At 39.7% G+C, this 26,395-nt stretch overlaps 2 protein-coding genes across 3 annotated transcripts in view; one reads left to right on the forward strand and one right to left on the reverse strand.

The window, feature by feature from the left end:
• The window catches only part of si:ch211-57i17.1 (uncharacterized protein LOC565010 homolog), a 12,331-nt gene extending 1,435 nt beyond the window's left edge, over window positions 1-10,896 (forward strand). Inside the window, exons 2-10 of one of the 2 annotated variants that reach the window (XM_035678211.1) lie at window positions 2,685-2,793; window positions 3,057-3,173; window positions 3,787-3,928; window positions 4,852-4,979; window positions 5,418-5,567; window positions 5,862-5,942; window positions 6,533-6,608; window positions 6,782-6,847; window positions 7,716-10,896. In XM_035678211.1, coding sequence (XP_035534104.1) covers window positions 2,685-2,793; window positions 3,057-3,173; window positions 3,787-3,928; window positions 4,852-4,979; window positions 5,418-5,567; window positions 5,862-5,942; window positions 6,533-6,608; window positions 6,782-6,847; window positions 7,716-7,732 — 886 coding nt within the window. In that variant the 3' untranslated portion in view covers window positions 7,733-10,896. The remainder of the gene's footprint in view (window positions 1-2,684; window positions 2,794-3,056; window positions 3,174-3,786; window positions 3,929-4,851; window positions 4,980-5,417; window positions 5,568-5,861; window positions 5,943-6,532; window positions 6,609-6,781; window positions 6,848-7,715) is intronic. The other variant, XM_035678212.1, reaches the window with a different exon arrangement.
• Window positions 10,897-21,711: 10,815 nt separating this feature from the next.
• Window positions 21,712-26,395, reverse strand: part of LOC118340317 (estrogen-related receptor gamma-like) — a 20,473-nt gene continuing 15,789 nt past the window's right edge. Inside the window, exons 7-8 of the mRNA XM_035678213.1 lie at window positions 24,095-24,364; window positions 21,712-23,525 (exon numbers count right to left, since the gene is read on the reverse strand). Of these exons, the coding sequence (XP_035534106.1) occupies window positions 23,281-23,525; window positions 24,095-24,364 (515 nt within the window). The 3' untranslated portion in view covers window positions 21,712-23,280. The remainder of the gene's footprint in view (window positions 23,526-24,094; window positions 24,365-26,395) is intronic.

A 26,395-nucleotide genomic window follows, 5' to 3' on the forward strand; every position in this document is an offset into this window, starting at 1 on the left:
GGAAGTTAGTCATGCACATGTCCACTAAAAAGTGTTGCTTTACTTGAATCTGGGATGTGAGTGAACTAGGGCTTGAAGATTAAGTTTTGGATTTTATCACATGATCGTGTAATTGGTTAACGGTGTAGATCTTTACTGTATGTGGTCACAGACGGTGAACATGTACTTTAAGAAGCAATGGTTTAGTGCTGCAGCTAATGGTCATTTTTCTATTATCGGCTATTAGAGCAGAATCATTTAGCTGGTTTTGTTATCATCAGAAAATTAATTTGCAGTTATTGTCGTTTATTTAGTTAGAATTCCCAATACTTTCTGTGTGTGATGATTTGCTGCTTTTCTCTGTACAGCTATTATAATATTACAAACTGAATGTCTTTGGGGGTTGGACTGTTGGTCGGACAAAAAAAGACATCTGAAGACGTCATGATGGGCACTGTGTTCATGTTTCCCACTATTTATAGAGATTCAAGACAATTATCAGCGCAATAAACTGTAACGACTAAGTCATCAGTTGCAGTGTGCTAATTAGCTAGCCTGTTGATTATTTTCTCGATTGATGGATGATAAAAGAAAGAAAATAAAAGAAATAAAAGAAAATTGCAATTTTTTGACGTCCTCAGATTGCTTGTTTTGTCCAACCAACAGTCCGAAACCAAAATATATTTAGCCTAACATGACATTTTTGACAAATAAAGCAGTACATTTTCACACCTGGAACAAGTGCATTTTAAGTATTTGTGCTTGAAGAAGTATTTTGCCAATGCCAATTAATTTTCTGTAAACCGATTCATCATTCCAGCTGTACGATATTAGATATTAGATAAATATCTAGCAGGTAATGTCACAGATATCAGTTTGACATGAGAACTGAGGACTTGTGATGGAGCTCAAACACCTTGGACCTTGGATATTTGTTTTTCTTGAACATTTGGTCGAATACCGTAGTGGAGAGCTTAGCACAGCGAGCAGTAGCAACAGTCTTGGAGTTAATGGTGCTCTAAATGTTTAGGGAAATGTAAGAAGGATGGACAGACAGGGAAATAAACCTCTATAGTTGTTGTAGGTAAAGAGACGGAGGGAAGAGGGAACAGAATAATTGGACCGCAGCCCGGTGAAGCCCAAAGAGCAGCGCCAGGCTCAGTGAGAGTCTTTTCTGGATGACTGCACTTTGCAGGACGTGCCCAGGCGCTTAACAAGTTCTCCAGCAAGACCGTGACTGAGACGAACAACGGGGATGACGAGGGGGAAATGTGTGCGGGTTTGGGTGAGAGTGAGCCTGGAGAAAGCTAAACGTGTTTGTGTGAAAGCCATGCGGGTTATGTGTGCCCATGAGTGTTGATACAACAACATCCACATAAATATATTCACGAAAGTCAGTCTGACAAATTGGCATAGCGTTGAGGTAGAAACAAGCCAATTGGTCGGACGAAATACGGACGAGCCTTGTTTTTTAAATGTAAATGCTGTCTGTGAAAGTGAAGCGAATGGGGGGGGTTTGGCACGCACTCACGTGTCAGACAGTGTCTTTGCTTGAGGCACAAAATATATTTCCTGCCAGCCTTTGCCCTATTTAGAGCAACCCCTCAGCCCCCCACTCCCCAAGCTGTGCATGAGCACTTCAGGGAGAAACATGCGAGTTACATAAACATTTGTCTGTCTCTGTGTGTGTGTGAGAGAGAGTATGACGATGCAGAGTCACTCTGACACATGGGTTCACAGCATCCATCCTCGCTCTGCCCGCAGCAGTTAGGACCAGAGATAAAAACACAGTGACTTGCATTTGCACTTGAATTTTATATTCTGCACAGACTCCATTTTCCTTTTTCTGTTCTTTTTAGTTTTGTTTTTTAATAGGAGCCACATAAAGGGGCAGTTTTATTTAGTATATATACAAATGCACTTAACATTTGACTGCTCAAATCGTGTATAATGTGTAGAACTTTACAAAAACTGGATGTTTTGAGTTGATACCAACATGTGGCAAAAATAAATAATGATTATTTCAGATTATATGTTTATATACTTGCACATATTCTGCAACAATCCCTTAAGTTTGGTACCCAGTAAAAGAAAAAGATGGATTTCGCAGTTGAACAGTAAATTTGTTTGTTTAACAGACTCCACGCTACCATATGCTCGGCTGTGATAAGTCCTCTGCCAAGTAGCTTGTTGCAGAGTATACACTGAACAGCCTGTTGGTGTAATGATGACACTGTTTCTGAACCAGATTCGAGATTATTAGCAAACTTCAAAAATCCTCTAATGATCTCAACACACAGTTCTTAAAAGAACTCCATATGGGCTACCAAAAAGCTGGCGGACCTCTGCTTTAAGGTTGAACCACTGCGTATGCGTCAATGTCTCTCACCAGGGAATGTTTACTGGGGAACAAAATGGCGTGTGTGAATAAGGCGCTGGTGCATTCGTCAGTGGGTTCGGATGGCTGCTGTGAGATGCAGCAGCAGGAACACATTGTGGTGAGGGGGTGGTCAGACAGCAGGGCATACTGTAACACTGACCGTAATGCTGTGTCACAGTAAAAAAAGAGAAGGAAACAGGGTCTGTCTTATCTGCTCTGAGGTGAACACTCTTCCCTTATCGTGTGTTCTTTGCTCACAACTATATTCTGGTTCTCACAGTATTCTCCAATAGTTGAATCACGAGCCTCTCTTGCTTTCCTCCAGGGTGTGGAACGCTCTGACGGATAATTACGGCAACGTGATGGCTGTGGACTGGAAGACATCGCACACTCGCTCCCTACACCTGCCCACCCTCAACCTCACTGAGCCCGAGGTACCCCACACAGACACGCACGTACACACACACACACACACACACAGACACACCTAGTGGAATATGTCAAGCACACAGTAAACACGCGGGCAACATTCCCGTACCTCTGCTCTGGTTTTGATGTCACCTTTCAGGAGACGAGCCAAATGTAAACAGTCTGCTCCTCTGCCCTCAATCTGCTTAACCACCTGTTCGTTAGTCTCATCCAAGTTCTTCCTTTCTTTCTTTCTGAAATCTCTCTCCCTCCTTCCCCCAATGGACAGAAGTTGGACAACCAGTCTCTGGATCTGTCCGACGACGAGGAGCTGAGGGAGCAGATGGATATGCACTCGATAATCGTCTCCTGCATCAACGACGAGCCGCTCTTCACAGCCGAACAGGTGACTTTTCACGCTCACAGTGGTATGCGTTGCTTTCACATGGTTGTTTTGGAATGTTATATAATAAAAATATAATATATATATATTTGGAAAACTCCTATCAAAATGTAAATACGGCCGTAATGTTAATATAGCACTGTTTTTCACAGAATGTTCGGACATTTGAGCTTATAAGTTATATCAAATCGCTGTGCTGCAAATTGTTGTTTCCTGTCCATGGTGCCTTTCACATCTGCAACATACTTGCATAACATGCAAATTCATGTCTGTGGAACAATTTCCCTTCTATAAGCCTTGGCCAAATAATTAATCCAAAGTCCATCCTGTTTGCTCAGTAATGTTTTCTGTATAACAATGTTTAGCATTTAGTATCTCAGCATAATGTTAACATAGAACTCTGGCAGGAGATCCAGAAGCTCACTAGGCACTGAGGTGATAACATTATACAGGAAAACAGTGTTTCAATCAGTAAATATCCATGTGTAAACAGCAATTTTATCGACAACAAACCTTCACCCCCTCTCTATCCACAAAACTAACATCGAAAACCACTGTCACATAGTCTCATACACCCGTACCTAAACCTACAAATTCACAACGTGTGTGTGTTCAGGTCATAGAGGAGATAGAAGAGATGATGCAGGAGTCTCCAGACCCAGAAGATGATGAGAGTCCCTCACAGTCCGACCTGTCCATGCTCTCTCAGGACCTCCACACTCTGAAACGCTCCGGCTCCAACACCAGCTATGAGGACCGTGAGTACGCGTCAGTGGTTGGGGTGCTTTGTTATTGTGCTCACCCCTTGTGAGACAGCAGTGCTTTTTTTCACACTCTACTGCCATTTGACGGTTATCTAAATCACTTAATGAAGTGTAGTGGGTCGCACAGCCTGTCACATGAAGAAACAGAAGCCGCTCTTATGTAATGTGTTACAAACAGATATCAATTACGATGTTCCTGCATGTTATATAATCAGCAGCATATATTTGGCTTGCCAGACTGGTGTGGACTGAACATTTGCACCCAGTTTGCCTTAAGGGTACAGATTTTGCTTCCAGTATCTGCGTATATCAACTAGAGCATGTAGTGTGTTTTACATATTGGGTGGCACATAACGAGCTTTGCAAGGTTCTCAGTATTTACACTGAGCTGGTTACTCACACTTTAGATTCATATCACTTCCACCACTTGAACTTGGCCTTCATATGCTAGGAAGCACTCCACTGTATCGTCTTTACAATGACCATTTTAATCTTATGCACCTTGTGTTTTGAATATACTACGCTACAAAGGTCAAAGGAAGCTTTTGTGTGCTTGGGTCTGGATGCTAACATTTAGCTGCGATGGATGATACATTTCTTTCTTTTTAAAAGGAGATTTTGTGCTTTAAGTGCCTGTATCTCAGTTATGACAGGGATTTTTGATGACCGTGTGATTATTAATTGATGGCAGTATTGGAAACAGTTACCTAACAGTAATCATGAATATTCAACATTTTGGTATTTTGTGTTCCATTCAGGAATAATTAGGCTCCCAAAGTGAAAATGTCAAACTACCATCCTCACATGCTGAATACTCATCAAACCTACCATGCTTTCAGACAAGCCCATACACACAAGTACATGAGTAAACTGTTGGTCACGCTACTTCTTCCTAATATATCCACCAACATCCTTAGGGTTGCGTCAGCTGTCTGTGTCTGAGCTGACCGAGACTCTGGAGGAAGTAGAGACGGCCATTCGCCGCTACAGTGAAGAGCTGATCCAGGCTCTGGCCCTGAGAGATGAACTGGACTATGAAAAGGAGGTACTTTGATTTCAGTTTGTGAAAAGCTAAGAACCTGTCCAAACATGACTGAACTATTAACAGCATTCAGTCGACCTTAAAGCCATAATTGGTCAGAGAGATTCCAAAGTGATTCCTTGTGAAGAAGCTTTTAAATGTTAGTGACTTGATTCAAAGATGGCCATTTGAACATCTGTTGTGTAGTGAGAACAGACTGCAGTGCTCACAGCGTTCTGTGATAGATAGCAGCGGTGATAGAGGTCAGTGAATCGCTAGCAGCTTTTTGTCTCTACAGTGTAATTTGCTTCAGTGACATGACTCTGTCATCGTGTATTTTTAAACAGTAGATAAAAATAGATTTCTCTATTTATACATGTAATGACAAAAGTAAATGGTAGCTTGATCCTAAAAACCAACAGAAATTAAGGAGTTTTGTATTTAAAAAAAAAAAAAAAACAGGTGAAGAACAGCTTCATCTCGCTGTTGATCGACGTGCAGAACAGACAGAAGGAGCACCGTGAGCTGCTGCGGAAGAAGAAGAAAATCAGAAGTACGACTACAATGGGGCCCAACGGCCAGAGGACAGCCAGCACACACATACCAGGCACGGTGAGTCATGTGCTGACACGGCGTGGGAGGCATAAGACAAACGCATATACGCCGTGTGCATGATTTATAATGACGATCAGTAACATAGACACACATGTACACTGCCACACACGTGTTCAAAGTATAAGCAGAAATGCACAATGCATGACCTGACAGATGTTTACATGGGAGAGCTGCTTTTATACCAGCACCAAGGGGTCTGTGCCAAACCTTTTTCCCACTTTCCCCGTAATATAGAAACCTCCTCATCTCTCTTTGCTTTCTGTTTTTCCTACTTCCTCTCACTCCTTGTAGCTCCTCACTCTGGAGGGACTCTCCAATGTCATTCAAAATGGCCTCCGTCAAACTTTTGGCAACACAGGAGGGGACAAACAGGTGCCCCTGCTCTTTCTTTCAACTCACATCCCTTTTCTTTGCAGATATTTTTCTGTCCTTTTTCTTTTTTACCACCGGCATGTTTGTTTCTTTCTCAACAGCTACCCCTGGCGTCCGGCCAGTGATTTGTTATATCTGTTTTCTTTTTTTAATTTGAATTTTTTTTTATCTTGCTTCATTTTTTAATAACTTGATTTCTGTCCTTCACATGCCATTCTATTTATTTTATTTCATTACATGTCATATTTTGCAGCTTTTACTGTGTCATCATCCTGTTGTTCCTTTGTTTTAAGCCAAGAAACCATTATTGCATATTCATTGCTTTCTTTAGCTCACATTAAAGTGAACATTTACTCTATTAACTCCATGTTGAAACTAACTACCAGCCTGCACTTGCTGATCATGTTCTTATGTCGACCTTCATGGCACTGACAGACATCATATTTTATCACCTTCTTACAACACGGAAACATTATTTGTTTTAGGATTAAGGGTGTGCAATGACGCTATATACCATATGTATAATGTATATATAATATATATGTATAACAGTCTTCTTTCATTGTCTTACATGATCTTCTCTCTTTCAGTACCTGACCACAGTAATCCCTTATGAGAAGAAAGCCGGCTCCCCGTCGGTAGAAGACCTCCAGATCCTCACAAAGAGTGAGTGTATCGACACACACACGCCAACCGGACCATAATGACAGAATTAGATGTGTTAGTCTCTGCAACTTGTTTGCTTTCATGTTTTCGGGCGAGTTTTCTTTATTTTACTTTACTTTTACAGTGCATGTTACGTTTTCAAAGAGTGTAACGTGCTGCTCTCTCCCTGCTAGTCCTCCACGCCATGAGGGATGACAGCGAGAAGGTGCCTGCCCTGCTAACAGACTACATTCTCAAAGGTAAACACACAGCTGTCCGCAGTCACTTATATACATCAGTGAGTAGGATGAAAAGCTGAGCAACTTCAGTCACATCATGTTTATTGCAGTAATGTACAAAACAAAACCTCAAAATGTGTCCCGAAAGCGAGTTATATTTAGAGGTGTCTGTCACTGCTAGGTGGCTTTTGTTTGTGCCACCTGACATTCAGACATCCTGCCCCCTGTTGCCTGAAAGAGGAAGTGCAAAATTTCTCCATTTTCAGGGAAGCTAATGGTAAAAAATATGATGACGCAGAGAAAAGAAAAGAGTAGCACTCAACACAAGGATTAATTAAAGGGAGGGGGAAAAATGCTTTTCTTGCCACCCTTCAATGTTGACCTGTACCTTCCTTGTCTTTCGTCTGTGCTGCATTGTCCTTTGGGTAGCTCTGGTATGAGAGCAGTGGAAACTGAGGTTTGTGAGGCACTGACACATTAACACAGATTCTTCACCTTCAGCCCTCTGAGCCCTGTCAAACGCCCTTTTCTCTTTCTCTCTCAGTACGTCTTCGTAGTATCACTATCTCCCTCCTTCAAAAGCAGCAGCCTTCCCCCCACTCACTCGCTGCTGTAGTGCCTATCGTGCTCTGTGGTGCTTGTGGCTGCACTACACCTACCTCTGAAACACACCAATACACTCATGCACATGATTCCCCCTTTACTGCAAGCTTGTAGTAGCAGCTGTTCACATGTCTGCTTCTCACCTATTTTTTTCTTCTCTTTTCTCACCCTGCATTTCCTCCTTGCGGTAGTTGCTCTTACATAATGTACAGCTCTCCTTCATGTGCCAGGTAATTTTTTTTTTCGGCAGCATTGATAATCAGCTGATCTCATCTTTTCTCCACAGTTCTTTGTCCTACGTAAAGCCAAAGGCGAGCCTCCTGTTTCCAGAACCATTGGACCATCAGAAGAGGGTTCTGGTAATCCGGACGAACTCGGATAATGGATTAAGAATCCAAATCTTCCTTCCTCCCTGTTTGTCAGCACATAGACTTTCTTTCCTTGTGGCATTTTTTTTTACCCTGCCACTGTTGTTTTTCCTTAGATTTTAACTCTAGTGATAGCTCTTCAATCTGTATAGTTCATTTCATTTGTAATGTTTTAACTCTTTAATGCCTGAGTGCTACAACCCTGTATATCCTGACTGCATGATGACTTGTCTATGGATGCCAGTAATCAGTATTAGTCTGAACACCTCACTTCCTGATTAGCCAGCAGCTCTTGAATGGAGACAGGGTCAGGTGTATTTTATCAGCAGGTCTGTGTGAGGGAGATGCAGTCCAGTCCAGTCCAGATTTGTAAATTCAAATGCGTTTGCATCCGTGTAATTCATGCCCGATGGAGTAAAACAAATGCTGGCTGAATTTCAGAGTGCCAGGATGGTTGTGATATCGAGCATACATTTTGTTTTTCCTGAATGGAAACTTTTGCCATAATGGCATAATTTGTTGATTGCTAATAATATCTTGGGGTTGAAAAACTCTGCTTGCTAAGGATCAAAGAGCAAACCCTTTAATTTTAAAATCTAAAATCATAGGTCCACCTGTCTCCACATGTTGATTTTGGGTTTATGCTCAATATTAGCAGTTAGTTGAATGTTAAAAATTAAATATTTTGTATACAATTTAAGATAAATCGCACAGTTTTGGAAACTTTTTACTTTTTGAAAAAGGGAAAAAAGTTTTGACAAAGTAAAAGCTGGATGAACAAAAACATGTAAAGCATATTTTTCGGAGAAGGGGTTTGTTTTTAGTGAGATTGGGGACTTGTCAGTAGCCACTTTTGTGACCACAACATTATTTTGTAAATGCTGTCCATTGACCTCTGAGCCCTCGAGTAGTGACCACCATCCCCCAACAACTTTATCACTTCCCCAGGAGAGTCCTCATTAACATGAGTCTGCAAATACCTCGTATAACATTTTAGCATTAGTATAAAAGCATTAGATAAACAGCGTAGTTAAGATTATGTTAAAAGGTAGGTAGGTTTGATAATTGTGTAGTTAAGCTTCTGTTAAAAGGTTTTCTCTATCTGTTAACCCTTTAACTGTAAATTTTGTGGTAGCACTTTAGTCTGTCAGTGATCTGGTCATGTTGTAGTGGAATATGTGGTGGAGGTACTACAGAGTACGTCTCACTAGATTAGCATTAGATGAAGCTTAGAAGCTTAAGCTTGTGGTGCCAAAAGCACGTCAACATGTTGTCAATTGTTGTCATGCATCCGGTTCGATTTATCTCTTATTGGTCATCATGAGCATGAGAATTTAAACAACCTTAAAGGGGCGCTCCACTGAGTTTACACATCATACGGAGTACAGCTCAGCCTGTAAAAACATTTGTGCATGTTTAGTCAAACAAAAATACACCCAGGTTGGATTATGGGAAATGTAGGATGCAGTGTTTTTGGACTAAAAGTCAGAATATCTCAGCCTCTGCCTCATCAACTTTGACCATTCTGTTGGTCAATGCATCTCTTGCATGTCTCCCAACCCTTACGGCAGTGCGATACTAAATCACTGGAGCGCCCCTTTAAAAACCGTGTACCACCAATCTAGCACTGCGTGTGTCATCAGCAGGTTGGTACACTAATGTTCAGACCACCAGCTACTACAGGTGCACCACACACGGTCAGATCAGGTCTAGTCTAGCTCTCAGGTACGATCATCAGTGTTAGTAATTTAAAATCTTGTTCTGAAAGGTACTGACATTCCTGAGTCTTCGTATGTTTCTGGCGACATTTTATCAACGACACTTAAACTTGCTGCACTTTTATCTTTTCAACAAATTTCTCTAAATACCTGGACGAGCAGATGGGGGTAATCATTGTAGCCTCTTGACTAAATCAGGGTAGCATTTTACAGATGTTGATTATGTCATGACTTGTTGAAACACAATTTAATGCTTAAAGTCCTGGACTCTAGTAGTAATAGTAGCAGGTGTAGCCAGCAGTTAAATGTACAGGCTTCAGTAGCATCTGCTTGATGTAGCAGTCTAGAGACGAGAGCGTGGATGCAGTTAAACTTAGACTCTTTAGAAAATCAGTTGTTAAGTTGTAGGAGAAGGGGAGACTCTTTTAAAAAAAGGAGTTTAGTTTTATCGATGAAATACTTTAAGCGTGTCTCTCATGCGAGAAGAAGAAGTGGCGAGAAGAAAGGTGCATGGGAAGATGAAAAGGGGTGTGATAAAGTTCATGGATGTTGGGGAAGATTGCACAAAGGGTTGCTTAAATTTGAGGGGTCCAATTAATTATTTTGTAAAGGAAGCTTGTAGTGCTATTTAACTATTTATATATAACTGTTGTTTCTACTGTTCCCAGCTTTGAAAACATTCACAGACTAGCATGTGCTCCTGGCACTTTACTGCTGCAGACACATTTCTAATAACGATTAATTTGTTTTGTTTATGGACATATAGATATCACACTAAAGGGACAAGTGCATGTTGCAGTAGAATGCAGAGCAACTCAAAGCAAGTAATGAATTCAAACTGTTAAAATCTATTAAAAAGGGAAAAGTTAAACATCACAAGGCTTGTGGCGGTAAAACACGAGCCATTTTAGGAGAACATCCCTCGGTTGATCATAATCTCACAAAAGCTTAAATGAAAATGACACCAACCGTGTAAATCTATCTTGTGTTTTATAATGAAATGACAGCATGGACGTTAGTGGAGGGTCTCGTCTCAGGGCGGAGCCCCTAATCTGGTCACTTCTTAGCAGACATATCAATGTAACTACAATTTAGAGATTTATATTTATATATGTACAACAAAACAAGCAATGGAGAAAAGAGGCTGCCTTTGTAAATGCCTGACAATTTTTGTACATTAAACCAACTCCTTTTTGTTTTTAATGCAATATAATTCCCCAGTTTGGGGTTTTATGTTTACTGTCTTATGTGGTACTGCAGTATATTAATTTATTATGTAAATGTTCGTTTTGTAACCATGTTATTGACTGTAATGGTACAAGTGTTTTGTGCCCGCATTGCATTGCAACTCATTTCAAATAAATTAATATGTGAAGACTTTTATGTGCTTTTGGCTCACTGTGGTGTGTGTGTGTGTGTGTGCAAGTGTATTTTATCACCGTTTTATTAGACTCACTCTGTACCCACAAACTGCCCATGCATATCGAACAGAAATCACATATTTTACTTGAACTTTACATGTATTAACAAAATAAAAGCAAGGCTCTTTGCTCTGTGACAATTTCAAATAACATGCTGGTTTATTTATTTTAAGCTGGAGATTTTTTTCTATAAAAGAATACTTAATCCTGTCTTTCACCATATTTAGACATACATGCATGACATTGACACAGGTGCAGTTATTTTCATTAAAAATTACTTATAAAAGAAAACTAGTAGTTTTTTCACCTCCTTCAACAAAGTCTCACATACCTTAAGTGAACCTGAAAAGGGACATTTTATAATTGCTCTGGTATATTTAACTCCTTGTTCATAACTGACTATACATGGTGTGTCTTGATAATTTAACTACAAAACTTATGAATGTTGAATAATTCACAAGACCGTTTGCTTAAATATGGATGACAAACTTACGCATTGAGGACAACGAGGCCTGAAGCTAGTTGTGTCAATCATTTGCTGTATTTAAAGTAGCAACCAACCAGTTCCTGTCCCCATTTTCTATATCATATCAAACTGTACATATCAATCAGGTGTTTTGTGTAAAAGCTGCTGAACGATCCAATACTCAGTCGAATAGTCCTTGCCAACAAAACATCTTCCATCTTACCCAGTTGGATACCACCATCTGACCTACATGTGGTCACTGTAATTTGCTAATGTCATCTTTCAGACTACACAGAGTATTGTAGGAAAACCAAAAAATGACAAGAGGAAAGAGTTTGTTTTGTGCATGGTCCTCCCAGTTACTACTGATTAACTTAATGGCACTTGCAAGCTGCATCCACCAAAAGTTTCCAGTCATGGAGAGTTGATTGAAAATGAAAGAATAATAATATAATAATAATAAAATAAAAAAGTAACCTTTTTTTAAATTATCACATAAAAGTAGTCTCTCTAGTGGGGAAAATATGTGGAACAAACTCAAAAAGATGACTATGTTCTGTGTTCACGTCTTTGGTTTCTTGTGTCTTCAGAATCTGTATTCAGTCTGTATTCAGCTGTTTTAGTTTTGAGTATATCCTCAGACTTCCTCCTTCAAACTTCAAATGTAGCTTGACCACTTGTGTCTTAATGTCTTACTCCAGTGCTCTTGTCATGTTTGGCTCCTCTCCCTTCATTTTTCATCCTAAGAGAGAAGAAACTTCACCTCTGCTGCGTCTGACCTGTTTACAACCACAGCGACACTTTAACTGGTCAGGGCTTCAGACGAAACAAGGCGTCAAAATGTTAAAACATCCAAGGCCCTGTGTCCTGTAGGGTTCAAAGGTCATCCTTGGGTCACAGGTTGGTGTCAGTGAACATGGTGTGCTCCTTCCTCACCGTGCTGAAGCCTTTGATGGTGTCAACAAATTCCTCGTCGTCCATAAACTGTTAGGAAGAGGAGCAGAGCTTGTTAAATGGAGGATGCAGGACTCAGCAGAAGATCACTTTATAAGCTTGTTTAAATAGGTCTTTCTGCGTCTGTGTAAATGTGTGTTAATGTCTAGTTGTCTCACCCATGTATCTATGTATTGATGCACCGCTGTGAAAATATGTGTAATGCTTGTGTTGGATGAGATTCTTTTGTCTAAGACCAGAACTGAACTAACAGCAACAACTGCGGTAACACAGGGGTCTGAACAGCTTCAGCGTACGTGTTTGGGGTCTCTCACCATCCCACTGTCATGGCCTGAAACGTGTGGGTCCCACACTTCGTCGTCCCCTGTGAGGGACTTCCCGTCCATCACCTGGCTGACGCTGCGCCTCAGGGAGTTCACACTGAGGATCCCTAGCTCACCCTGCGGCGGGACCTCGTCGACAAGCTCACATTTAGCCTCCAGCACTTCCTGGTGGGAGGGGAGAAAGGTGGATATGTATGCCATTGCACATGTGCAAGTACTTCTTTGTATGTGTTGGTTTTTACCTCCATCTTCATCGTGAAGCCCTTGAGGGTTACACTGTTGGAGAAGCCTGTTGTGTCAGGTACAGTGTCAAACTGAAAAAGGAGAATAGGTGAGACTTTAACAACAGGTTTACACTCTGTAAGCAAACAGGAAAACATGGACTGTGTGTGAAACTCTTTGCTATGGATTTTGAATGCCATTTATTAGCGTTAGTTGTCATTTATGGCTTTTATATGTGTGCCTAGGATATGAATTATATTTTGTAGAGATTTCTGTTTGCTCAAACTATTTATTTTTTTGCATGATAATAATTTCTCTACAAAATATAAAAATATCTCAGATATTCATGGATGAGGCACAAATATAACTAAATATAACTTATATTTCTGCCAATAGATGCTCCTAAATATTACACACTGGTCCTTTAAAATAATAAAAGTAAAAGTACTGTGACTGTTATACTATTATATATTATCATTAAATTATTATTATTATACATTCATGTTAAAACGTGATTTTACTGTTGTAGTTGTTTTTTTAATTGATGAATTGTTTCAGCTGCATTTCAGCAACATTTTGTTTGTGTAAAATCCTAATTTGTAATTAGAAACTCAAGCTTTCAAATAACTGTTAACTGGAGTAAAAAAGTACAATATTACCCTGCTCTGAAATGTTGTGACGCAGACGTTTAAGGGTTAGGGTTAGGGTTGCATGGGGAAAAAAATAATCAGGTAAAGTACAAATATCTCAAATCTGTACTTAAGTATAGTGCATGAGTAACTGTACTTAGTTACATCCCACCACTTATACAACTCAGACTTCCAAAAATAATCCCACAATAAGAACTAAAAACAAGTGAACAAGATGGTCTTTTATCAAGTGCAAACAATATATTATATATTATATATCATTATATTAGTATATACATTACACATTTTCTTTTTTTGTGGTAACATTGGGGTGTTCCCTTGACATTAAAACTCAACAAAAAAAAATATTAAGAAAATGTCATTGGGAATGGCAAGCAATATCCAGCTCAATAAATATATTTGTATTGCAAATAAATACATCTTAAACTATCACTTCTTTCGAGTTGAAAAAGTATAATTCTATACAGAATAGGCTCTTTTCACTTTCACTGCAGATACTTCTTAAGTCTTAGCAGGAAAGCCACAGGAATGTTTAATAACAATAACAATGGCTGCGTTCCATTTAGGTGTTCCAGTTGAAGAGGGTTAGCACTGTGCAGTCTGGCACACTTGAATGAAACAGAGCCGCCATTAATGTTATTAGTTACAGCCATAGTGTCTGGCATTAAAAAGACTCATTCTCCATGTAGTGAATAGTGATTAGTAAATGAAAGAATGTCCATTCACCAAAACAGAGTTGCTGGGTGGATAAACAGCCATGGGGCTCCTCTTCTGCATGGGCAGGGCCACCAGTGGGGGTCTCTCTCTGGTGAATGGGGGTTTGTTCAGGACCTAGAGCAGGATCACGGGAAGAAAAGACAGAACCTAAGTGAAGCCTAAGTGAAGGCTCCCAAAAGTGACTGTTTTCTTGCTGATGAAAGAAAGGATTTTAAAGGACCTGTGATGTTGGGACCATTCCTTTCCCGGGCATTCACTCCTGACACACTGTATAACAACATAACTGTCTCTTACCTTATGAAGTATGACACCTAAGGCGATGGCCAGCAGCAGCAGGGCGATGCCTGTCATCACCACGATGAACCATAGCTCTCGGACGACCGGCTGGCCTCCCTGTCCTCCCTCTGCCCGCTCACCACCCCCTCCACCTCCTCCAGGAGGAGTGGGGTTCGGTGAATCTGCAGGGAAAATGTTTTTGATTGTGTTTCATTGGTGTCATTCTGTTTTCTTTAGTGTGGGCCACCGTACTTGTTGATTTGTAACTGATCTTTATGATAGTTACAATCGTCCAATCATCCAAAGTCCTGCCCCTTTTAGCTCTGTGCTCCAATATCATTTGAGCAAGCCTTGGTCACAACATCGGTCAACTTCCTCCTCTCCTGTATGTAGATACCTGAATGCTAAGTGCTAGGTTCATCTATGTTTGCTGACTAACGATTGATAAAAAATTTGCTAGCTACTTTGCTAGCATTTTGCTAACATTAACTACTTCAGATGTGAGTATGTGTCACTTTTATCTTTTAAACATCTTCAAATTGTGGTTGTTTCATAAACATGGTTACCTTTTCCATATCTAAGTACATGAGAGGATAAAGTTGACCAGGTCTTGCTCAACTGTTATTGGTGCACAGAACAAAAAGGGGCGGGACTTAGCGAGGGTCAATTACATTTTGTCATATTTGCTGAAACTTTCCCTATATCCTGACAGTAGTTCATTAGACAGATACTGTGGAAATAATCAGGTTCCTCTGGCTCCTCCTAGTGGTCCTAATGGCAAGAATCAAGAATCTATCACATCTTAACAAAATCAGCCAATCAGTACCAAGAAAGAGAGCAACAAAATATAGAGGCTTTGGGTAAAAGACTCAACAATCAACTCATCTCTCTCAGCTCTGATTGGTTGTTTTCGGTTGATTCTCACAAATGCCATTAGGAGCACTAGGAGGAGGCAGAGGAACTGGATTTTTTTTACTATACTTTAGTCAGGCGATAGTGAAAGCTCAAGCTAAAAGTTATTTTATAAACATGACCTTCTGCAGCTTTAATGGAAATTTTGTCAGACAACATATTGTAGAGACATATCTGTATGATCATTTGTGCATTGTCATGCAATTAAAAATGTCGCCTTAGAACACATAACTTTCTCATCTAAATATTTAAATGATTCATTATTCTTCTATATTTATTCAGACTTCTGTTGGGTTAACATTTGATAGGAGTACATCACAAGTCAACACTGTGAGAAAGAAAGACGATCACATGTGTAGAAAAGAGATAACACTGTAACTGGAGACATACTTGTGCCCATGGCCTAGTTTCCTGCCTGCAGAATGCACCACACGCCACTTTCATCCATTTATATTTCCACAGACTTCTGCAGTCTTAAACATGTCAAGTCTCTGTTAAGATTGGTACATTTTACACTATATTGACAGGCCCTGAAGGCAACATAGTGCTGTTCACTGAGTAATAATGCCATTATTTTCTTTCTAGCTCGTTCCAGGAAAAGCTCTCCAGCTGAAACCTATTTGTGTCCAAGATGTTGCCGGTTTAGTCGTTCTTGTTGCAGAATGAGGAACTAGTGATGGATGAAAAGTGAAGTGAGAGAGACAAGTGTGTCCGCTCAGAGACTCACCAGTGCTGAGGTCCGTGGTTCGGCCTGTGGCGGGGGTGCTGGCAGCCCCTCGCTGTGAGATACATCGATCAGAAGGGCAAAGACCTGCCGGGGCGTTTAGGATCACACCTGTTGCCCCATCAATATTTTACACCTGATACTTTTACTTGCTGACTTGCGCTCTTCAAGACACAAAAAAGTTCGATCCCCCATGTCCCTTCTTCCATGCCCTGAAGCTAATGTTTCCTAGACAGCAGGAGGAAGAAACATAGTATCTAGTGTCAGAGCTAAAAGAGACTTGAACGACCTGCATTTGTGTTCCTCTGACGCTCCAAAACTCCCATCAACCATTGCTTTTCTTCAGCAGTGCCATGGTAACAGCCAGGTGTCAGGTTGCAGTTTACCTGAAGAGGCATGGTAGTGTAGTAGCCGTATCACCCCTCTGATCCTGTTCTGTTTGTGTTTGTGTGTCCTTTTTTATAAAATGATATCCCACATATGTTTCATATTGACTTATTATATCGCTGATTTAAAATGTGTATACCATGTAGTGTGATGTACCTTATGTTTGGTCTCAGTTTAAACACTGAACACTGTACATATTACATTTCATGACGGAATGTTGCACCATAAAAAGACACGTTTGCAGAGGATGATACACACAAAGCTGAGTTTATGCGGCATTATAATAAGATGTGAAGCCATCCTCTATTTCAGTTCACTGTTTGCAAGGGTGTTGAAGTGTCCTTGAGCAAGGCACAGACTCCCCTCTCAGTGCAGGTGAACATGTCCTCTGTATTAATTCATAAAGTGTCACATTTTAATTATTGCTGTATTTTAAACCGATGGATTATTTGCCATCATGATAAATGATCACAGCAGCATGGTTCTGTCTGTTGTCTTTGTGTTGATACTTTAATGAACACAATAATAATATCCAGAACAACGTGAACTTCATACTGAAGGCACAGATTAAGTAGATTATATCAAAGTCCTTCAAGAGTTAAGAGTTCATATCAATAATAATAAATCTAGGATGTTATTTAATGAGGCTATGAGCAGAAATACTGTGAATTTGTTTCTGTGGTTAAATTCATCTGAGCCCTTATATTATGTGACAGCGGCTACAAATATTATCTGATTAATACATTAATTATCTTAATTACCTCATTAGCTAAATCAGTCAACTTATAATGAGAGTCTGTCTGTAAATTTAGAGGAGGAAATTAGCTTTTCTCTCTCAAACAATGATATTGCAGCCATTCATCTTAGCTTTGAGGTTTTTATGTATGCTGTTATGGATATTTTATTGCAACCAAAGTGTCTTAAGCTGTATGTAATGTCCAGAAAAGCCTAAAAATAAACCTCTGTCACTACATTACAATCATGTTTTTATATATTTTATGGTAATTCTGTAAGCATAGCACCTGTGGACAGTTACATTAATGTGTTCACCATGAATATTTAAAACTCAGGGGTGAGATTTGACCTTGTTTAAAAATTCTGATGGAAAATGATGGTTTGGGCAACACATTTTACGATGAATGATCATTTTAAAAGCCCTCTCTGTAACTTAATTAATTGTTTTTTACTTAATACAGTTTTTAAGAATAACACAGTAATGTGCAGTGCATGGTGTTCTTTGCAATATGCTGTACAACCACATGATGGCGCTAAGCAGCAGCTCCTGGTTATTTTGTTGCGAGCCAGTATAATAAGTCTACAGCAGCAGAGAAGAAACTCTATGCAGTACAGCCGCAGTAGTGCCCCTTATCCTCAGTCCCAGCTATTATTGCAATATACTGTCACGCTACAGTTGCACATGTCCACGGGCGCACGCACGCTCAGAAATACATCAAACACAAACTTTTGTCTTCCCTACCAGGACTGAAGCAGCACAGTTGCAATGGGTTGAAGGCCCTGGTGTGCAAATAAAGTCCCTTTTCTCTGTGTCATCCTCAAGTGACATCTAACTGTACATGTACAGTTGTCCATCTGCTGTGGGCGAATGATTAAGAATGACAGGCAAGAGGTAAAGCAGCAGATTTAGTAACAGTTTGTCAGGTAGTGCTGCAGCAAGGCATAAAACTTTTAAACATAAGAGCAGCATCCCGGGATGATTGGAGAAGGTTGGATCAGGACCAGGTTGTACTTTACTGCTCTGTGGTCTTGTTTTCTTCTTCCACCTCAAAATGATTAAATTAAACATGATTCACCACGGTGCACTGGACAATGGGGCCTCCCAGACAATAATATTTTAATATGATGTCTATTCCCATTTAATGTTAAAATACCCCTTCACACAAAAATGTGTTTTTCTCTTTGTGACTTAAATGGATGTTTGAATTCACTTTGCAAAATGATGTATGTGCAGAGTTTACACTAGAAGCCTGTTAAGATTCACCACGTTTCTCTGTGTTCACCTTAAATCAGAGTTTAAGACGTGTTCTTATAAGCACGATCTGTGACATTATTCAATAAGCAAAGAAAGAGAAAACATCTTTTCGTTTGAAATTAATTAATATTTGCACATTCATAGATTCTGTATTGTTCTATGAGGGAAATAGATTAGATGTAATTTTAAGATTTTTTGACTGAAATGTTTGAAACACAGGAATTTTATGGAGATAGAAAGCGTTTTAAGTAATTATTATCACACTATACTTAACATGTAACAGGTGTAAGATGCGATGTATTCCCATTTATGTCTTATTTCAGTCTTATGATGAACTTCTCAGACTCCTGACCCAGTGAATGGATGTCCAGTCTTGTAGCAACAATGTCCTTCATGAATAGCGCCAAGGTCCATTAGAGATTTTGCTGTTTTTAAGGATGATTAATCAGAACAAAAACCACACTCGAGCTGGTTAGGTGTCCATGATAATTTTGTGTTGAAGGACAACATCAACATTTTTTGAGGTGAATCAGCAAGACACATTTCCTGCAACACACCAAGGACAACTTGATGTTTGAAAATAATATTGCTGCATAATATTTTTACCAAAACAAGATGATTATTTAACCCTTTCTTTGAATCTGTAGCCATTGGTCCCCAGTTCCAGATATCACAGCTCTGTATAAGAGGGGGGGCCCCACATTAACTAACAGCTCATTTGATTTATTTTTACAGACGAGCTCTCCTCCTTCTAATACCCTAATCAGCATTCATACCTTGCCGTGATGATTCGGGACAATGCTTTTTTATTGAGGAAGTGATCTCACCCTTGAGTGCCAGAATCAGCCTTTTTTACAGCCCATCTCCTCGGGGCCTCATCCATCACCAAGGTGTCTGGGCGACACGGCCGCTAGACACATACTAACTCATTTAAGGAGAGGGACATACGGGGATATATCACTCAACATCACTAACTCACTTACTGACGGCTGATGTGGTGAAACATATCCAGCTTGTTCCAAATCCCTCGGTGCAGTCTGTGAGTTTTTAACCACAGGGAAATAAGGAGATTATTCAGCTTCTGCTGACAGATAAGGAGGGATAAAGGACAAATGGGTTCCCTTGGATTTTGGTTTGTCTTTCTATTTGTTCATTCTTTATTCTTCAGGTTTAGCTGGCATTGTCTTCTCTTCTCTCCTTGTACGTATAAACAAGATCACATGCTTCATGTTACAAAAGCGATCGTGACTGATTGCCACTGAAAGCTGAACGTCTCTCAGTTAATACTTCCTTTATCAACTGTGAACTCAATCAAAAACCATGTAATCTTACAAAATATCTGCTGGTTCAATCACCAGTCTAACAAAGGCAGAGCGTTGCTCATCACTGTAATAATTTCCAATTACATTTTTAAAATGAGTAGTGTAAAACGTGTCTGTAAGAAATATTGGTAAGACCTATTTAGCATTTGTTAGCAATGTATAAACATTTAAAGTAAGACTATGTAGCTTTCCCACTGTGGCCACAAGTAACAATTGTGCTAAAAACACTAAAATGTACAGTGTAACAGTGGCACAGCTAGATAACCGTCATTACTCACTCAGCAATATCACAGTATCACCTAAAGGTAAAGCACCATAAGCTACTGGTCACACCAGAAACTAAAAGAGACAAGCCAAACCCGTGCATTTTATTGCTCAGTTATATATAACTTCTCATCTGTATGAGAAATAATGTGTTCATTCTTCTTTCAAATGTTGCATAGTATTGCTTTAATAAATTGTTACAAAACATTATATTATGTATTTGTAAGTAGGAATTAAGACATTTTAAATATTTAGTTTTTTAATTTAATTCATTTAATTTGTCAGCAACTATAACTGCTCATGTGAAACATCCTGTGTAGGGAATACCTACCAATAATAAATTGTTCACAATGTAATACAGTACAGTAATTGTAGTAGTATGTCTTCATATATAATGTGATGCATATATGTATTATATTTATGAAAAGTAAACTAAAAAGGGTGTGTAACATTTCTATTGGCAGAAATGGAATATAATATTATATGTTTTCACTGGAAGTTAAAATTTTATTGTTACCCTAAAATGATCCATTTACATCTATAAAGGACATCATGTTTCTACATTAACCAAGTACGGACAAACCAAACATTGGCTCTAGGTAGAGCTTTTCGTGGGTTTTTGCAGCCACCATAGTTATAGTTAAGGGTGAGGCAAGAGGTATTTAGTGAGTTGTCATCTGCATTCTCATCGCTAGATGCAACTAAATCCTGAGCACTGGTTCTTTAATGTTACTACGTTTATAACAATGTATTTATTTTTTGATTGTTATTACATCTTATTACGTACTTCTTCATGCTACGTGTCAACTGGTTGACTGAGCAAACTCACTAAGCCACAAGCTGCTGAAAGTCTTGGAAAAGATCTAGTAAGTGGACTTTGAGTTCAGAAAGTTGTTTTTCCAAGAATGAACCTTCAAGCACAACCTGTCGTCATGAGCTTTCAACATGAATATTTCAACAGCTTTAATTGAACCTGCCCGTCGTGTATAAACCGTTAATATATGTACTATAACACACTGTAAATGTTCTTGTGGGTTTGTTGATATATCAGTACATAAAGTTAGACAGTTACGGGATGCTTCATAAGAATAAGTGCTTATATATTAAATCCTTATATCTGCTTACGACTACATTATAGTGTGTTACATATAACAGTTTATGAAGTGTTTATATGTTATAAATGTTAATTGGGGCTTTTTATTATTTTTTTTTACCTAAAACTATAAATATATGTTTAGAGTTTCCGATTGTGTGATGAAGCGATGAGTCAGCTGCCTCTTCCTCCATCAGCTTCAACTGGCATCTGATGACTAGCACTCCCCAGAGCCACTGTTAGACTTCATTACATTATAGCTGTTAATTATAAATCTCCATCCAACTGCACTCTGATGGCCTAAATGTGCCATAATGGGCCTTACTTGGAAACGACAGTCCATTGTCAGGCTGTGCCGACTAGACTGCACCCACTAACCAGCTCTTAATGAATTCGTTTCAAAGCCCCTTTATTGGGAAAGACGACACTCAGATGATACGAGCGTTGCATTAAGAGGATGATCTTTATTGCCCAAGAATCCACCTGAGAATGAAATAGCACGGCACAGCTCATCCAAACAAAGCTTATTTGCATCTTTAAACATCTCTGTTGGCATAAGACATGACGTATATACAGCAAAACGTACAGAACACACATTGAAATCAGCATATTGCTGCCATGATCTTCAAAAAATCTGCACATCATAGTGTCACAGTACCTTGAGTAAAATAAGGAGCAAGACTTGGGCATTTTATTCACTGTACTAAGATTCCTTCAGAGTTTAATCCCTTCATTTAACATGTGTGGGAAAAGACAAATTTCAGACGTAACTACTCTTCACACAAAACACACTAACAGATTAACAGAGCGCCATCACCAGTTTCCCCAAACTTTATGGCTAAAAGGAAAAGTAGTGCACAAATTTCATCCTACACATAGACTTCTACCATAGAAAGGACATCAAATGCCCCCCTAATCCAGATTATACAGTATGGCATCCATTTTATATAGTTAAAGTTATATCTGTGGGTCTACAACAACTCTACGACATTATGATCTTCAAGTACGTACTCCAATTATAATCACGTTGCCTTGAATTTCATGATATGGTATACATAGGTATCAGTGCTGTAGCAGAGAAGCTAGTAAAAAATTATTTTACATTGATATTTAAAAATCTTTAAAAAAATTATTATCCACTGTAATTGCTTTAATCTACTCTTCATTAATGCCACATTAGTAAATAAAAAACAGCAAATGAACAGAGCCACTTTTAAATAAATATCACTTTGCTGTCGTACAGTCGTATCATGACTTTGAGTACTCTTTCCCTGAAATGTTCTTCTAAAATCAGGAGGCCGGTTATTGTTTTATGAGATTCTGATGCTTCCCTTCAATCGTCTATATAAGAATGTAGTGAATAGATACTTTAGCGATACACGACACAGTTGGGATGCAGGTTTATGTGAATGTCTTACAGGCCACATTATATTACTGTGGACATATGCTGGTATTATTCAATAGTATGAGTCTTTACTCTTTGGCAAGACTTACCTCTTAGGACACATATACCTTTTTCTATACAAAAAGGACAAAGAAGATCAAATCATTAAAAGGCTCTAAATGCACTAGAATGCAGATTAACAGGCTTCAAGAAAGATGAAATAATCCACGAGGATTTTCAAGTATCAGGTGGTCTTTTGACAAGAGAAGCTCTACTTTTGGCATGTAACTGTAAATATTTCTAGAAGGCGATATCTTCTGCTTTTTATGCTGTTTGTCCATTCGTCTTGACACAGACAGCAAAAATGACAAAGTCCTCATTGTCAAAGACACTAAATGCAAATTAAACTGCTTCATTCACTTCCGTTCGAACTGTTATTGGGAGCAGGAAGGGGCTCGCTCTAAAAAGGTTCCAGCTGCTTGCCTATGAGGAACATACTTCCTGGCGATTGCAAATTCAAAACTTTAAACTTTTTGTCACAGCTGAAATGTACAAATACATAGTGTCAAACCACACCATTACCCGTGATCCTTCACTTCCTGTCATCCTACCCCCTGCGTCGGGGGGTCAGGATGATGCTAATGGATGTCCGTGTTCGGGTCAGGCTTTGGCCTCCAGCAGTTCGAGGAACAGTTTGTGCATGGGCACGCGGCCGTCCTGTTTGATGCTGCAGAAGTGCTGGACAGCACGAGCAGCCGTCTGACGGAGGAGAGGGAGGGTCATGATCAGTTTGCCAGCCCTCCGAGGGTCCTCTGGGTGCTGGGTGACCTCATAGTCCTGTAGGGCCCCGTGCAGGACATCCTGGAGTCTCTGAACTGCTTCTGAGTCCTCAATTTGCATGGAGTCTGTAAGGAGAGTTGGATTTGAGGAATTAAGGTATGTCAAGGGATTAAATGCATTATACTATACTCTATAAAATAAAAGCATGATTTCAAAAAGCTAATTTGTAGAGCAGATAGAAATAGAAATTAACAAGACTAAGAGTCTCTGCAGCTAAGCTAGCAGCTCTGTGAGGCTTAAGTTAGACCTAAATGCTAACATTAGCATGGCAACATGCTCACAATGCTGACATCAGACAGCAGGTATACAGTTTACCATTCTAATTTAACATGTCAGCACGCTAACATTTGCAATTTTGCAAGTATTTGGACACAAATCAAAGTTGGGACACCTGCTGGTGGCGCTAGGTGAAAAATCTGAGGATCATCACATAATTCTTCCTTTGGGGACCACGAACATATGTACAAAACTTCACGACAGTTGAGCCAATAGTTGTTGAGATATTTCAGTCCGGACCAAAGCAGTGGACCAACCGACTGACTGATATTGCCATCCAGAGACCTTCTAGCATGTTCTATCTGCAGTTGTGCAGATATAGAACCTAATATAATCTCTGTAATAACTAACTTAATACCTGAGTTAGCGAGCGCAATAGCCTTGAGGACCACAAACTCGTCCTTCTCCAGCCCCATGGTTTTATACTTCTTCACCAGCTGCAGGATGGCGTTGTTGAGGTCAAGCAGCCCGGCCAGCTTCGACTGCTCCTCGTCCATGATGTAGTCCTCGGCGTACACCAGCTTGTCCTCCAAGCCCAGCGAGCGGAACACCACTCGAAGAATCAAAATCTCCATCCAGCCGCTCTGCAGTAGACTCATCTGATCAGCCAGAGAGAGGGAGGGGAAGCCTAGAACGAGGAGAAGATAAAAATGGACCAGTTACTTGGGATGCAGATGCATTAAATTCTTGTATGACATTTTTGGTAAATATGTTCTTGTAAAAAAATTGGATGAGAAGATTGATGCCACTTTCATATCCATCATATATTAAATATGAAGCTACAGCTTCCAGTGTTTATGCTAAGCTAAGCTAAGCTAACTGTCTCAAATTAAACGGACAGATATGAGAGAGGTGTGAATCCTCTCACCTAACCATTGGCAAGAAAGTGAATAAGTGTATTTTTTATTGTTGATGATTAATTAAAAAAATGTAATCCATGGTAACGGAAAATGGAGAGTTTCTATTTGTTAGGTTTTAAAATGGCTTCTCTGTCTTCTTCTCTTACTTTAGTCGACAGAGGTTTAGCTTAATTAGAACTACAACAAGTTTAAACAGTGGTTGAAGGTCTACATTATAATAATTTGTATACAGCGTAATAATATCATTGATGGTATAGAATTGTCTTACAGCAGAAGGACATCCTCATAAGAAGACCACATTGCAAAGGGCATAACAAAGGACAGAGGGAGTGAATAGGTGGTGAATTTAATTACACTCTGTTGGACACACCCACTTTGATTGACAATTACACCCCACAGGAGCATGATTAAACCTGATCACGTCCCCCACATAAACCTGCATACACACGCTCACACACACGTTTACTGTAATTAAAAAGATGATTTTACAGAGCGAGGGGAGGAAGGGGAGGCGTTTGTATTTTTGACACCATCAGTGATTGTTATCAGGATCCATTGCTCTTTACAATCACCACGGGGACGTCAGTGGCGCCCTTTCCCCACTATCGCTCCCTGATTGATTGGAAACGCTGTCTGTGCACAATTTCATTGGTCGATAGGGATCAGTATCCTGGCACTGGATCATCGATCAGGGACAGAGACCTGTGTGAGTGTGTGTGTGTGTGTTTGGGCTACGTGTGATGAAATCTCAGGCAATATATTGATAGATTTTTTAAGGACAAATACAAGTTAAACCTTCAACAAAGAAAAAAGACCACATTTTATAGGGACAAAAGATTTTTTTTTCCAAAGCAAAGCCCTCTGAGGGCATTAAGGGAAGGAAAATTGTCTTGCCAGTGTTAGTTGTATCATATCAGCAAGAACACACAGCCAGTCACACCACAGTCGCTCTCACACACACACATTTGACAGCCAACTTGCAGCACAGACTCAAAAAGGCCAAAAGCAAAGAGGGCAGTTGGTCTTTAGCCAGCTCATCTGCCAGTCTGGCCCTCAGACTTCAGACCACATCACTGTCAATCTGCCTGATAAGAGCAGACACGGAGGAGGGGGGAGCGGCGAGGACAGTAGCCCCATAACACTCACCTCCCCCTGGGCAAAGAACTCAGATGGCCCGGGCCACTTTGCCGAGGACCCTGGTTCTCCCAGCGATGAGGGCCGTGTGGCCTGCCACTCATCCAGAGCTGATGTGACATGGTCATTACGCTGCTAGGAGGGGGCAGCCTTTTTTTTAAATATCTATTCTCTCTTTGCATGTTTTTTTTATCCGCCTTCATTTTCTTTGTCTCCTGTCAGTTGAGCTTTCTTGGTCTCTTTTACCTCTTCAACCTGTTCCTCGAATGATGCTTTTGTCTCTTCCTCTTTGTCTTCTGTCTCGTGCTCTCTGTCATCTCATCTCAAGTCACCCTTATTGTTTCCTCTTTCTCTTTTTCTGCCATTCATTTCTCTGCCTCTCTGTATGTTTCTTTGTTTCTCTTTAACCACATCAAATTCTTCTAAAATTGTAATTATTTATTTGTATTTTAATTTGATTATGCCATACATGCTTAAAAGTAAAAAAAATGCTCATCAGTTGTTATTAAAGCACAAAATGATGTATTAAATGAAGTCTGACAAGCAACAAAAATACATGTTTTATAATGATTTGTTTGTTATTTATTACTAATTAAGGAATTAATTATTAATTGATTGCCACAAATCTGGTTTTTTCCCTCTTTTTCATCAAACCGCAGTTTTTG

The sequence above is a fragment of the Morone saxatilis genome, unplaced genomic scaffold (assembly GCF_004916995.1).
Source record: "Morone saxatilis isolate NCDOM2014 unplaced genomic scaffold, NCSU_SB_2.0 Contig7, whole genome shotgun sequence".
NCBI classification, from domain to species: Eukaryota; Metazoa; Chordata; class Actinopteri; family Moronidae; genus Morone; species Morone saxatilis.